Source organism: Amyelois transitella, chromosome 5, assembly GCF_032362555.1.
Source record: "Amyelois transitella isolate CPQ chromosome 5, ilAmyTran1.1, whole genome shotgun sequence".
In the NCBI taxonomy this organism is placed as follows: domain Eukaryota; kingdom Metazoa; phylum Arthropoda; class Insecta; order Lepidoptera; family Pyralidae; genus Amyelois; species Amyelois transitella.
In genome coordinates, this window is record NC_083508.1 from 2112480 (window position 1) to 2126275 (window position 13796).

The following is a 13796-nucleotide window of genomic DNA, read 5'->3' on the forward strand; positions in this document are numbered from 1 at the left end:
CTGACAGGGTTCATATTGTATAAATAGGTTGTTGGGCATAAGCAGTACCTAACTGTAATTCAAAAGATGTACTTTATGATATGCAATAAAGATTTTGAATTTGAATCATTTACCTGTCTGGAGAGCATTCAGGTGGTGGTGTCGCCGTGTTCAAAATAATCAGCGGCGTGGTGGCTTTGGTGGTTGTAGCTTCGGTAGTGGTAGTAAACGGGACTCCCAACAGCCGTTCCCGGGTGGTAGTGGCGATGAGGCGTTCGTGGGTGGTGGGTTCTGGTGGGGGGAGACAGTCGCTCGTGTCGCAGTGGAGATCGTTGTTGAGGCACTGGCATTTCATGCAGTCGCTGGTAATGACTCCGCCAGGCTGCATGAAGATGGCATTAATTTATTATCTTATTACCCAAAGTGTAAAACTTATTAGTAATCTTAAAATTTGTTTTACTTTTTTAAGTTCTGATTTGATCATACGCCATTACAATCAGAATTTTGACCTAAGATATCAGAAAAATATTCTTTTGTTTGCTTTCTCTGATTAAGAAACTGCAGTGTAAGTAGTTTGTTCCGCCGCTTCTTCTACACATGCGCTTTGGAAGCGGTAGTAGTTATAATTAGATTTAAGTGATGTGACGTCAATAAGTGATACCTTGTATCCAATTTTAAAAATAAATCTTATCTATTCTAAATTATAAAAACACTTTTTGAGAGAGGTATAACCAGTTAAGATACTTCTTTGCGTAAGCAACCTGTCACTATTTGAATCACAATTCTATAATCAGCCCAAAAAGCTGAACGTGGCCTTTCAATCCGTTAAGACTGCTAGCTCTGTCTACCCTGCAAGAGATATAGACGTGATTATATGTTATGTTATGGATAATCAGTGGAGGCACCTTTAAAAGTACTAAGTAGTAGTTTTTGTTTCTCATAGTATGGCGTTATACTCTTTACTCACAATGTTTTTGATGACTCAATCAAGAGGTGGGGCCTGATGATTTGTAATACAGCTAATAACCTAGTACAGGCGTCAGCTCCCGCAAACAGGCTGTTTAGCAGTACTCCAATCTTTGTAGGTACCTTAGTATTAAGACACTTGTTTTGTGGTGAGAAATAAATGATTTATACATACATACATACATACATATCGTCACGTCTATATCCCTTGCGGGGTAGACAGAGCCAACAGTCTTGAAAAGACTGAATGGCCACTTTCAGCTATTTGGCTTAATGATAGAATTGAGATTCAAATAGTGACAGGTTGCTAGCCTGTCGCCTAAAAGAAGAATCTCAAGTTTATAAGCCTATCCCTTAGTCGCCTTTTACGACATCCATGGGAAAGAGGTGGAGCGGTCCTATTCTTTTTAGTATTGGTGCCGGGAACCACACGGCAAATGATTTATTTATTTATTTATTTATACTACCTTATCAAGATACCTGATAATCAATCTCACCTTAATGACTTTCCCTTCGGAGTAACACGTGCAGTCTTTGACGGGCACGCAAGCCTTCTCATCGCGCCACATGGACCCTTTGCCACATTCCTGGTCCTCCAGGGCTTCGTCCACGCAGGCTTCTGCACATTTCTACAAAAAAAAGTGAGCAATGCAAATAAAAATCTTTCTAATCATTATAGGTAGTAAACTTAATTACTTACGTTCCTAAAATAAGAAAATGAAACATTTTTTCTTCATTTCTGTCGTTATTTCTTCAATTCTAATTCTTCAATTTAATCAAACCTAATGAAAACTCAATAAGTTTTCATTAGGTTTGATTCTATATTAAGCAAAAACAGCTGAATGTGGCCTTTCAGTTTCAATACTGTGTACTATATATATACATATACTAGAGGTCGCCCGCGACTTCGTCCGCGTGGAATCAATCCCGCAGGAACTCCGGGATAAAAAGTAGCTTATATGTTATTCTGGGTCTTAAGCTACCTGCATACCAAATTTAATTGTAATCGGTTCAGTAGTTTTTTGCGTGAAAGAGTAACAAACATTAATACTGACATCCTGACATACTCACAAACTTTTGCATTTATAATATTAGTAGGATATATACATAAACTAGCTGTCCCGGCAAACGTTGTTTTGCCATATATTTTTTGAGTAATTTTTAGTTAAAAAAAATTTTGAGGGTGGATAATCCTTTGAAAAATAGATGTTGGCCGATTCTCAGACCTACTCAATATGCTCACAAAATTTCATGAGAATCGGTCAAGCCGTTTCGGAGGAGTACGGAGACAAACATTGTGACACGAGAATTATATATATAAGATATAAGATATACATATTCTGCGCTGAACGAATATTATTGATGATATGACGATACGACTTATAAAAATGATAGTACTAAATAAAATACCTCTCCCGGTTTACAGAGTCCCTTCTCGTTGAGCGTCTTCTGGAAGTGGTCGCAGAGTTGGTCGCACGGGTACGCGCACGGCTTCAGCACTTTGCCCGGACCGCACGGACCCACCGTGGTCGGCGCAGGAGTTGAAGTTGGAGGTATGGTCTCTGTTGTATAAATTATTTTATTTACATCGTATACTTGGTTTTAGTATAATTTAAATTTATAATCGAACAACTTTACAGCTGCTACATCTTATCGTAAATTATTTACAATGTTATAAAACTCACCGATGTGGTTTGTAGTATCAGGATACGTTCCGGGTGTTGTCTCAATTTCTGCAAGAAAATTATGAAAATCAAAATGCATAAAACATTAGTAACAATATAGGTGGATCAGGTTTTAAAATACAAATTATAAATTTTTCACTGCCGAAATAAGTATTTCAAATACATCCTCAGTTGTCACGATTTGGCTTAGAAATATTTTAATATTATTTTACAGTTTTAGTATTGAGTGCTGTTTAGAACAACACATATTCCTGTTGTTTTTTTTTTTTTATATATTTATACGGTAATACTAGTACGCCTTCAACTCGGAATTCTTCCATATTTTGCCTCAGTTTTCTTACAAATTTTCAAACAGACATTACCTGTTACAGTATTACATTCAGGCCGAATTTCGAACACGGTCGAGGGCCAATCGCACACCATGGTTTTGGGGTTATACAGGGTGCCTTCGGCGCAGTTCTTCAGCACCGTGTGCGGCTGTTCAGGGTTCATGAGGTCGGGCGTGCACTCGTAGAACTGCGCGCAGTTCCTGGGGTGCGGGTAGCTGGGGCGGTCCGCGTTCAGGCATTGGAATTCGTCTGTTGGAAAAAGAAACATACATACATACATATGGTCATGTCTATATTCTTTTGGGGGTCAGAGAGAGCCAACAGTCTTGAAAAGACTGAATGGCCACGTTCAGCTATTTAGCTTAATGATAGTATTGAGATTCAAATAGTGTGAAAAGAAAATCTTATGAATAAACACTGTATTAATACATCATTGGTATTTCGAAACGAAGTGCGTAAAGTGTTAGTTCAAAAATGAACTTTATCCCAGTATCTTTTAAAACCTGTTATACCTAAATAATAACTGAATTCGATCGCATTCGACACATCATCTCGTAATTAAATTGACTACCGCTTTAAATGCGCATGTGTGAAATTACACTGTAATATTTTCATTATCAGGTAGGTATGTTTCTCACGATAGATTTTTATTTCTCACCTTCACATTCGCAATACACTCGTATCTCAAAATCGGGACACGTGTTTCCAGTCTCTTTACATACTAGTCCCCGCTCCAGGCTACACTCTACGTCTAAACCGGTTTCTTTGGGCGTCTGATGGTTTATTTTAGTTCGGCATTCGATCTTCGTCATGTTGTCGCGTTTGCACATTGATAAGCCGATTTGCTATAAAAGAAAGTTAATATTGTAAACTTTTACGTTACTAAACCATAATGACTATGAGTAAGTCAGTAAGTGGCTGATAAACAAAGTATAAACGTCCAGCTGTTTCATGCTTAGTTACTGAGTTGAATTTTTCATCAGTACATGGGTCTTACAAATAGTATTTGTACAATCCATTAACATTATGTGGAATAAGACGATATAAGGGATCGTGGAAAGATGTAGTATGTAAGAAGAAGCAAGAGATATCCGAAAGGATCCTTATCAAACTGAAAATCAATAGTAACATATAAAACATATTTCAGTGCGAGAAACTGTCGATTTTAAGGTTCTGAAGTCAAGATTTTTAAACCTATGTATAAAAAAACCAACAATCACTCACCAGGTCCTTTAGTTCCGGCAGTGGCTCCAAGTCCACCGACTGTCCCTTGGCGTTGACCTCCGGCGTGTTCTTGCTGACCCACTCGGTCCACCCGGACACGCATTTGAGGGGTTCGTCGTGGGGCTTCGGAGAAGTCGCCAAAGTAGTCACTTCAGTCGGCTATGAAACAAAGTGAGAAATGTGCAAAAATTTAGGTAATATATCATCATATGCTCTAGAACGGGTACCAATTAAAATTAGGCGAGACAAACGAAATTTTAGTAAACACGCTCAAATACTGACTGAGATGTGGATATAATATAATGTATCAAAGAAATATCGACAGGACGAATTGGACGAAGTTTTAATATAAATGAAAATCCTCTTTAAAATGGCCAACAAAAATCCGAAATAACTTAATATTATCTGTTGATAATAAATAAATGGTAAGGCTGGTCGTATCGGAGTTTAAGGAACACTTACTTCACTTATGTATGGACTATTTTGTAATATAAATTTATCAATTATGATACGCTTAACTTTTAAGCAATAACATAAATACTTTTGGGTTCCTACACGAAAATGAAGTATTCTTACCGCCACGGTGGAGCAAGATTTTCCTTTGCACATTTTACGTATCTTCGGTACAAAAGACGGGCGTCTTCTATGGCCCTTTCTTCTGTGACCTCTCTGTCGACTCTCAAGGTCATCAATGTCATCCTCTTCTGTCAGATTGGGTCCCTGTTCGTTTGATACATTGTACCACCATTTCACTCCCAAGAACCCCCAATGTTGGACATAGTAGACAAGTATTTATAACACAAATCTCCAGGCGACAAGATTTTTCTTAAAAAAATATTGTTTTTTTTTTTTTCACAGTTAGACTTTGAAACTACAATTGTACGTTATATGGTTCTAGGAGTATAACAAAGTGTCCTCTTCAATTTGTCTCTTCGGATTATACACACGGTCTTGCGACATTTTTCAGGAACAACAGACAAGGAAAGAAAGAAATAAAGAAAGAGAAAGAGATATAATAAACCTACCGCAATCGTGGAGCAAGGCTGTCCAGTGCACACTTTATGCTTCTTGGAACATGTACAGGTGTGGCACGCGTCCTCTTCAATGATCCCTCCTTCGGGAACCTCCGTGCCGTCCTCCAGGACCATACAAACGGGTTTACATTTAGCACGGGGAACGCATTCCGTGTACGAGCTGTTGATGTAGACCGAGCCTTCGGGACATGACTTCTTGGGCTTGCAACCTTGAAAGTAAAAAAAAATCTTAAGTATATTTTCTGCTAGTATACTTTAAAAGGTCAACAACAAAAATATGCGAGTAAAGTTAAAAAAATTGCTCAGAAGCTAAGAACAGCCAATTTAGGCCTTCTTAAATTGGGATTTTTCATTTAGGCGTCAACCTGTCACTTTCTAAATCTAGCTGAACGTTACTTTTAAATTATTTTCGAGACTGTTAGCTCTTTCTACTCCTTCGGGAAAGAGGCGTGACTTTATATATATGTTCTTATTACAGTAACTAACCTTCGACACACTCGTCTTGTTCGCAGCGCGTGCGCAGGTCTGCGTAATGGAGTGTGTTGTCGCACGTCTCTAGCGGACACGGAGACACGCAAGCGTCGTAGTTAGAGCACTCTTCGTCGCACTGCATAGCTGGAAATATACATAGTATATTTGCATAATAATGCATCTATCTGTTTTATGTTGTTTTGTATGTTTAACTCTTATGGTGCAATAAAAAGTTTTATCTATCTATCTATAATGGATATTTGGATTGTGATCACTTCGAATTGTGGTCGCAGTCACACCTCGGGCTCCTCTCCAGCGTGGTATCTCTCCTCTCCAGGATATAACCACAAACTACGCTATGAAGAAGAGAGACTAGAGAAAAAAGAGTCCTCACGACAAAGCTCCTGCGTCCTCCACTTAACCAGCACGCCCCTCGCGGCGCAGGCGCGCGCGTACGCGGCGAGCGCGGCGCACGCGCACGCGCAGTCGCCGCCCGCGTCGCAGGCGCACGCGTCCCGCTCGCACCGCCACACCCACTTGTCCGCCGGCACTTCCGAGTGGCACAGGGAGAACGGGAAACGTTTTAGGGCTCCGCACGTTGTGCTCGCCCATTCGTTGCGCTCCGGACGTTGTTTGCAGTGGTCCTGTGAAGACAAAATGGATATGACGACGACAGATAAATAAATAAATATATAATACTTATAAAGGTAGATAAACATCCAAGACCCTGGATCAGCATAATGTTCTTTTCTCGTCATGCTCTGGCCGGGATTCAAACCCGGGACCTCCGGTGTCAAAGACAAGCTTCTACTACTACTTTCGCTGCGCCACAGAGGCCGAGAGGCAGATGTAACATGGAGAAAAGAGTACACCGGTGTTGGAACAACGTAACATTATTCTTTTTAATTACTAATATAACACATGTAATTCATCTGAAAACTCGTTAAAAAATAACTGACAGACCAAATGTTAAGGTATTTTAGATTCTCTTGCATCCTTTCTTAATTGATATCAGTTTCAAAGACAAGGTTCACTGGCAATAAGTCGTCTAAAATGAACTATATATATAGGCAAAGATAAAAAAAAACCGTGCCGTGTGGTTCTTGACACCAATAGAAAAAGAATCCATCCCTTTCCATGTCGTAAAAGGCGAAAAATTCCCATGTTTATAAGCCTATCCCTTAGGGATAGGCTTATAAACTTGGAAATTTCTTTCAGGCGATGGATTAGCAAGCAACCTGTCACTTTATATGAATCTCAATTCATCAGCAAGCCAAACAGCTGAACGCGGCCTATCAGTATTTTTAAGACTGTTGGCTCTGTCTACCCCGCAAGGGATATAGACGTGAAAAAAAACTTACCCCAACAGGCAGAGGTTTCGGGCAAGTGGACTTAAGTTTCCAGGAGTCTGCGAATATGAGTGGTGAGGACTCCGCCATGCCGCCGCCAGATGGCGTCTGGAAGTCATCGCGCGTGTCCGAGTTGTAGTTGCCGCATAGACCTTTCAACTAGAATTAAATGTAATTATTAGTGAAGATGTGTAAAATATAAATATAATATTAAAAAAAAAATTTGATAAAGAATAAAATGTAGCGTTTTTTGTAAATGCACGATTTGTAACTTATGTAGGTACGTACTATCTCTTGTATAATTAAAAAAAAATAACTGCCATGTGATTTTTGGAACTTAATTGTAAGACCACCACATATGTTTACCTTGGATGGCGTTAAAGGCTCCTGAGGTCAAGAGCACATTCATCTAATGCAAATTTCTATGGTGGTCTGATAGCAAAGAAAACTCAAAGTTTGTGCCAGTTGCTTCAATTCCGTGTAGTTGGTAAAAGTCAATCATGAGAAAAGCTAATAAACCAAATTATATACATACATATTACCACGTCTATATCGCAACTTTATAAGTCTCTCCCTATATGGGGTATTAAGGGATAGACTTGGACTGGTCTACATCTATACTAATATTATAAAGCTGAAGAGTTTGTTTTGTTTGTTTGTTTGTTTGTTTGTTTGTTTGTTTGTTTAAACGCGCTAATCTCAGAAACTACTGAACCGATTTGAATAATTCTTTCACTGTTAGATAGTCTATTTATCGAGGAAGGCTATAGGCTACATTTTATCCCGGATTTCCTACGGGAAACGTCAACAATGCAGGTGAAAGTTGAATGAGTCGGCCATCTGCGAGCTTTCCACGCGAACGCTGCGCAAACCAACAAAGATATAGTAAAACAATGTACTAAAGATGTGAAGTACTCATTTTTTGCCACAAAAAAGTCCGCGAGAGCATATATCTATCTCTTAAGGTTTACTTACAATAACCACTTTTATGTTCATTTTTTAAGATTATTTTTTCATTATAAACATAAGTTATTTTGAAACCAATTTTCTTTAATTCAGTATTAATCCTTATCCAAATAAATATGTTTATTACTTTCGGCTTTTCATGTAGACTAAAATTGCCATTTACAGTATATAAATCAGACGAATAGGTTTTGAGATATAGTCGTTATAAGCAATTTGCAGCGAAACATTTAATACGGCGAACCAGCGTTCTTTCTAATATGCGTGACCGCCCAAAATAACTATTCCACGCGGACGAAGTCGCGGGCACAGCTAGTACATAAATAAAATCACGCCTCTTTCCCGGAGGGGTAGGCAGAGACTACCTCTTTCCACTTGCCACGATCTCTGCATACTTCCTTCGCTTCATCCACATTCATAACTCTCTTCATAAATGGTCTATTCGACGCAAAAATTTTTCTATTCGGACCATAGTAATCCTCAGATTCAAACTCGCGTTCAAACAAACAAACAAACTCTTCAGTTTTATAATATTAGTATAAAATGTAAGTAATCCTCACCCTGCCTTGCCACAGCGAGTCCACCTTGACGTACACGCGCAGTTCCCGGTCCCACTGCAGGGTCACTCCCAGCGAGGGTACGTCCAGAAATACGTACGCGCCCGCTATACGCAGCTTGATCCTGACATGCGCAGTTAAAAAAAAAATACAAAACTGATGCGATGATAAGGAAATATGAATCTTATTCGAGCTAAGTCTTAAACTGTAGATGGAGAAAATGATTTAGTTAACAAAAAAAAAAATTATTTTTTTTACTTTATTTTATGACTTTGAGCCGTGTTGAAATTCCCTGGATTGTTTAATTATTGTATTTCAACAAAAGCTATTTTATCCATCCATCTTTCACGGTAGACAGAGCCAGCAATCTTGAAAGGCTGACAGGCCAATTTCAGCTGTTTGGCTTAATGATAGAATTGAGATACAAATAGTGACAGGTTGCTAGCCCATCGCCCAATAGAAGAATCCCAAGCTTATAAGCCTATCCCTTAGTCGCCTTTTACGACATCCATGGGTAAGAGATGGTGTGGTCCTATTCTTTTTTCATTGGTGCCGGGAACCACACGGCACATTATTTATGCTATATGAAAAAATACTTTTTAATACTACCTGCCTTTACGAGAGTTCTCCAGAGTTGTACATACCTTTTGAGTTTGGATGCATCAGGCAATGGCGAGTTTCTTATAAGTGAGACAACTTCCTCGTTGCCAGGGGTGCCCACTTTGAGAACCACTGATTTGGAGCAAGTGGCGCCAGTGGTTCCGCAAGGCACGTTCTGGTGAGAAATGTGTTTTGTAAACAAATTTATGTTATAAAAACTGACGTGATGAAGTATCTGAGACTAAGAGTCACCACCCCTTCCTTATATTGTAACGATTATTCTTTTATTTTACTTTTTGGATAGATAGAGCCTTTACTGTTGAAATATGCTGGATACATAGGTACATACATACATATGGTCACGTCTATATTCCTTACTATTATTTATTAATTTTGATTTTGTGAAAAAAAAAACACATATTATGACCATAAGCAATATATGAGTAATGCAGTAAAATACTTAGGTAAGTACTTTACTGCATTACTACCTACCCAAACTACCTACTCAATTTACAGTTCTCTTACCTGTATTTCGACGTCAAAGCCGTCATCCGCGTCCATGGAGCCTTTTGCCAGTAAGTAAGTACAGACTCCTTCGAAATCGTAGTCCGCCCCGTCGAAGGTGACGACGTGAGAATCACCCCACGCGGTGCAAACACCTGCGCATTGGCGTTCCGTACACGACCAGTTGCCGCTCTTGCATTCACTGTTAGTTAATATTAAACAAAATAAAAGTATGTGTACTATAAAACGAACACATGACTAAATTTATAAAAAAAGTTTACATAACGAATTTCAAAATTACACATTCATGATATTTCGGGCAGTAATATTTTGTATTCTTTTTTAATTATTTTTTTATTATAGCTACATAAAAACGTTCCTGTTGGAGGCGCCGGGTATCGATCCCGGTACCTCTCGCATGCTAAGCGAGCGCTCTACCATCTGAGCTACGCCCCCCTTATAATGCCCGTTAAAATCAAGGATCAAGTTCACATGCTCCGAGTATAAACTTAAAGTTTATAAAAACAATTCGATAAAAATATATATGGAGGCGCCGGGTATCGATCCCGGTACCTCTCGCATGCTAAGCGAGCGCTCTACCATCTGAGCTACGCCCCCTGTGACAGAAGTGACAAACTAAAGCACTACTTAAAGTAAACAAGTTGTTCGAAATGTATCAAGTATGCGTTACGCTCAAACTTCTGCAATCAACTTTCACTCGCGCGTAAGGTCAGCGCGTTAATCTAGTTCATTCATATATCGACTGTCCATTCGGTAGAATTGACAGCTAACATGACTTTTGTTAAGCCACTGTTTCAAAAATAAGTGTCTGTTAGTCATTTCCATGATATCTCCAGAGCTTTTGAACTATTTAGAAGTATGTTCATCTTTTTATATGACGAAACATTTTGTGTTATAACGGTAAAATTATTATAGTTTTGGGGACGTGGGTTCGCGTTTCGACAATTAATTGTCCATTTTGTCCTGTTTTCAGCGTCTTAAGTTTTAAGACTTATATTATCTGACAAATATATTTCATCACTAAAACCTTACCAAGTGTTACATTCCTCCTGCATCTTGTGACCATCAGCGTAGCTTCGTCCCCCGTGGTGACAAGGACACTGGCTGGCCAACACGCATTGTTTGGAAGTCGTGTCCAGGACGTAGCCCTTCTTACACTGACAACCAGGGCGGCATTCCTCACTTGTTCGGGATGGGGGTAGGTGCATGTTCTGGAGGAAAAAAAATATTTAAAAACAAATTGCGACACTAATAACTTTTTTTCTTTTGGACAAATGAGGTGCGAAAAGGGCTGTCAAAAGTGGAACGATTTCAGTTTTATGGTTGGAGGAGGAGGGATATGGACAAGGTACCTTATGGCCTATAACTCGAGCTCTCGTCCAGCGCCGGTTTCTTCCACAATCCAAAAGGTAGTTTTACAGGAAACACAAATCACTGCACTTCACATATCAACCCCAGGGTGCGTGTTCGATAGAGTTTAGCGTCTTTATGGTAAATTTTCTCAATTTTGAGGATTTTCACAAGTGAGCGTTGCAATTGGCTTTTAAAATACTTTTTGACATTTGGGAAAGGAGTGAGAGTGGGACAGGAATAGGATTGAGTGCGTGCGTGAAAGAGTGCTTATATGCAGTGTTGCGTTTATAAAAAATATGTTAATAAATAAATAATTGACGAAGACAATGGGGTTCCACAGGGCAGCCTCCTTGCGCCTTTGCAATTCTCATAATTAAATAACCTCTTTCCATTGCCACATGGTGATTCTTACTTCATGCAATACTTCAGCAAAGAGGAAACCCAAGGAAAATTTTATATCAAATCGTGTAGTTCGAGACTGGAACCGGCTCAATGAGAGTGTTGTCACTGCACCTTCGGTCAACAGTTTTAAGAATAGATTAGATAAAATCTCCAAAGTTTTGGATACACACGCATCAGCTTAATAAACTGCTAGTGTGTTATAAAATAAAATAAAATAAATAAATAAATGCTAGTGACATTACTCAAATTATCATTACCTTGCAAGTCAAAGGCTCAGATATCTCGCACGTGGTAAACTCCATATTCTTTGTGGCACTACAATTTGATTTCAAGTCTTCAGCCGGAGGGTACTTCGCTATGTCGTCCGGCGTCGCTGGAACGCATTCCCAAACGCCGCCTACGCATGTGCTGGTGAACAGATTTCATTTTAATATACGATAAGATTCTTTTAAAAAAAGTTTCTGTTGTTAAATTCGAACTGTGATCAAAAGGATAGATTTCGACACTAAACAAAACTGGCCATCATGTTGTATTTTACGTAAAAGTTTAAAAATGTAAGAATTTTCAAGATTGTCTTTTGTCAGCAGTTTCCCCTCGCGTTTAATGTCGTTTATTGCAAACCCTACCTATGTAGTACTTATTATATGAATTATATTGTATAAGAATTTAGATGTTTTTTTTATTTTTTTTATTGATTCTGATCAAACGCGAATAAAAGATAAATAAACACATTAAGATTTCTCTTTTCAAGTAGTAATACAAAAATATCAGCAACATAAAAGAACTAACCATAACTCCCTCTCGCGCCTTCCAGGCCTCACTTCCTTATACTCGGCGTTGAACTTCATCCCCTTGTGGTAGCACGGACACAGGCCAACTGGCACGCACACGCCGCTTTCGTCTAGCAACTGTTTGTAAAATAAAAAAATATGTTATAAATACATACTACATACATACATAAAATCACGCCTCTTTCCCGGAGGGGTAGGCAGAGACTACCTCTTTCCACTTGCCACGATCTCTGCATATTTCCTTTGCTTCATCCACATTCATAACTCTCTTCATGCAAGCTATAAATACATCTTATATATAAAATTCTCGTGTCACAATGTTTGTCTCCGTACTCCTCCGAAACGGCTTTACCGATTTTAACCAAATTTTGCATGCATATTCAGTAGGTCTGAGAATCGGCTAACATCTATTTTTCATACCCCTAAGTGTTAAGGGTTGTCCACACTTAACATTTGTTTTTTAACTAGATATTACTTAAAAGTGATTTATATGGCAAAACAACGTTTGCCGGGACAGCTAGTACACATATAAATGTGAACTAAATTGTGGGCCATGTAAGGATGGACTGCACTAATGGCGCTTTGACTGCTCGAAACAACCTGAAATTTGGTTCCATTACGTTATTTCTCAGCATATCGTATTTCCGGTTGAATTTAAGATGCATTTGAATCTCAATTCTATCATCAAGCCAAAAAGCTAAACGTGAAGTTTAAGTCTTTTCAAGACTGTTGACTCTGTCTACTCCGCAAGGGATATAGACGTGATTATATGTATGTATGAAACTTAAAGGAAAATCTTTTTTGAAAAATAACTAACATAATGGGAATGACATAAATGCGAGTAGGTACAATACTACCATTGACGTGAATATTATAGGCATTGACTCGCTAGAAAGCTTAGAAGGGTTAAGTGCTTAGACAGTTTGTAGCTTTTGACGAAAACTGATATATTAGATACAACTTAAATTTAATTTATTGAAACGTCATCTAGACGTGAAAAATTACCTGTTTAGGCTTATTTTCTAAATAAAATATTGATATAACTGAAATGATTATACAATTAGTTGTCTCTAAAGGAACCTATTTACTGAAAAGAGATGGAGATTCAGTAAGAGATTGGAGTTAGTTAGTGAGTGATGTTCGCCGTGATCCCACCTGTCCGGCGGGGCAGGCGCAGCCCTCGGCGCAGCGCGGGCGGCAGCCGGCCGTGGCGAGCGCTGCGTCCGCGCACTGCCGCAGGCAGCTGTCTGCGCACACCGTGTATTCCTGCCCGCCGGGGCATTGCAGCTCTGGGAATTATATTAACTGACTTTAACCCGTTGCAGAGTCTTATTAGACTAATACTATTACTTTACTCACCTGCTAATACAATGGTATATAATAATACGTTGCATTAATGGGCCCAATACTTAATGTCAACGAACAAAATTTTATGTCGCGCGCATCTTACTCGTATAAATCCTGACTATAAGGTATAACAAGGTAAAACTTCAACTTAATTTAAATTTAGGTTACGTATAACAAAAGCCGGGATTACCCAGAGCTTACATATATTGAATGTATGAAAA

General features: G+C 38.9%; 1 protein-coding gene and 2 non-coding genes across 3 annotated transcripts in view; all 3 read right to left on the minus strand.

The window, feature by feature from the left end:
* The window catches only part of LOC106137694 (hemocytin), a 65880-nt gene that overhangs the window by 36435 nt on the left and 15649 nt on the right, over positions 1-13796 (minus strand). Inside the window, exons 21-38 of the mRNA XM_060944468.1 lie at positions 13384-13517; positions 12227-12345; positions 11695-11845; positions 10715-10893; positions 9683-9863; positions 9202-9332; positions 8561-8681; positions 7050-7196; positions 6083-6332; positions 5704-5832; positions 5209-5426; positions 4184-4342; positions 3618-3804; positions 2993-3208; positions 2631-2678; positions 2356-2507; positions 1443-1574; positions 114-361 (exon numbers count right to left, since the gene is read on the minus strand). Coding sequence (XP_060800451.1) covers positions 114-361; positions 1443-1574; positions 2356-2507; positions 2631-2678; positions 2993-3208; positions 3618-3804; positions 4184-4342; positions 5209-5426; positions 5704-5832; positions 6083-6332; positions 7050-7196; positions 8561-8681; positions 9202-9332; positions 9683-9863; positions 10715-10893; positions 11695-11845; positions 12227-12345; positions 13384-13517 — 2902 coding nt within the window. The remainder of the gene's footprint in view (positions 1-113; positions 362-1442; positions 1575-2355; positions 2508-2630; positions 2679-2992; positions 3209-3617; positions 3805-4183; positions 4343-5208; positions 5427-5703; positions 5833-6082; positions 6333-7049; positions 7197-8560; positions 8682-9201; positions 9333-9682; positions 9864-10714; positions 10894-11694; positions 11846-12226; positions 12346-13383; positions 13518-13796) is intronic.
* On the minus strand, positions 10045-10117 carry Trnaa-agc (transfer RNA alanine (anticodon AGC)). Its single transcript has one exon. It is a non-coding gene; the product is annotated as a tRNA-Ala (tRNA).
* On the minus strand, positions 10207-10279 carry Trnaa-agc (transfer RNA alanine (anticodon AGC)). The gene has a single exon. It is a non-coding gene; the product is annotated as a tRNA-Ala (tRNA).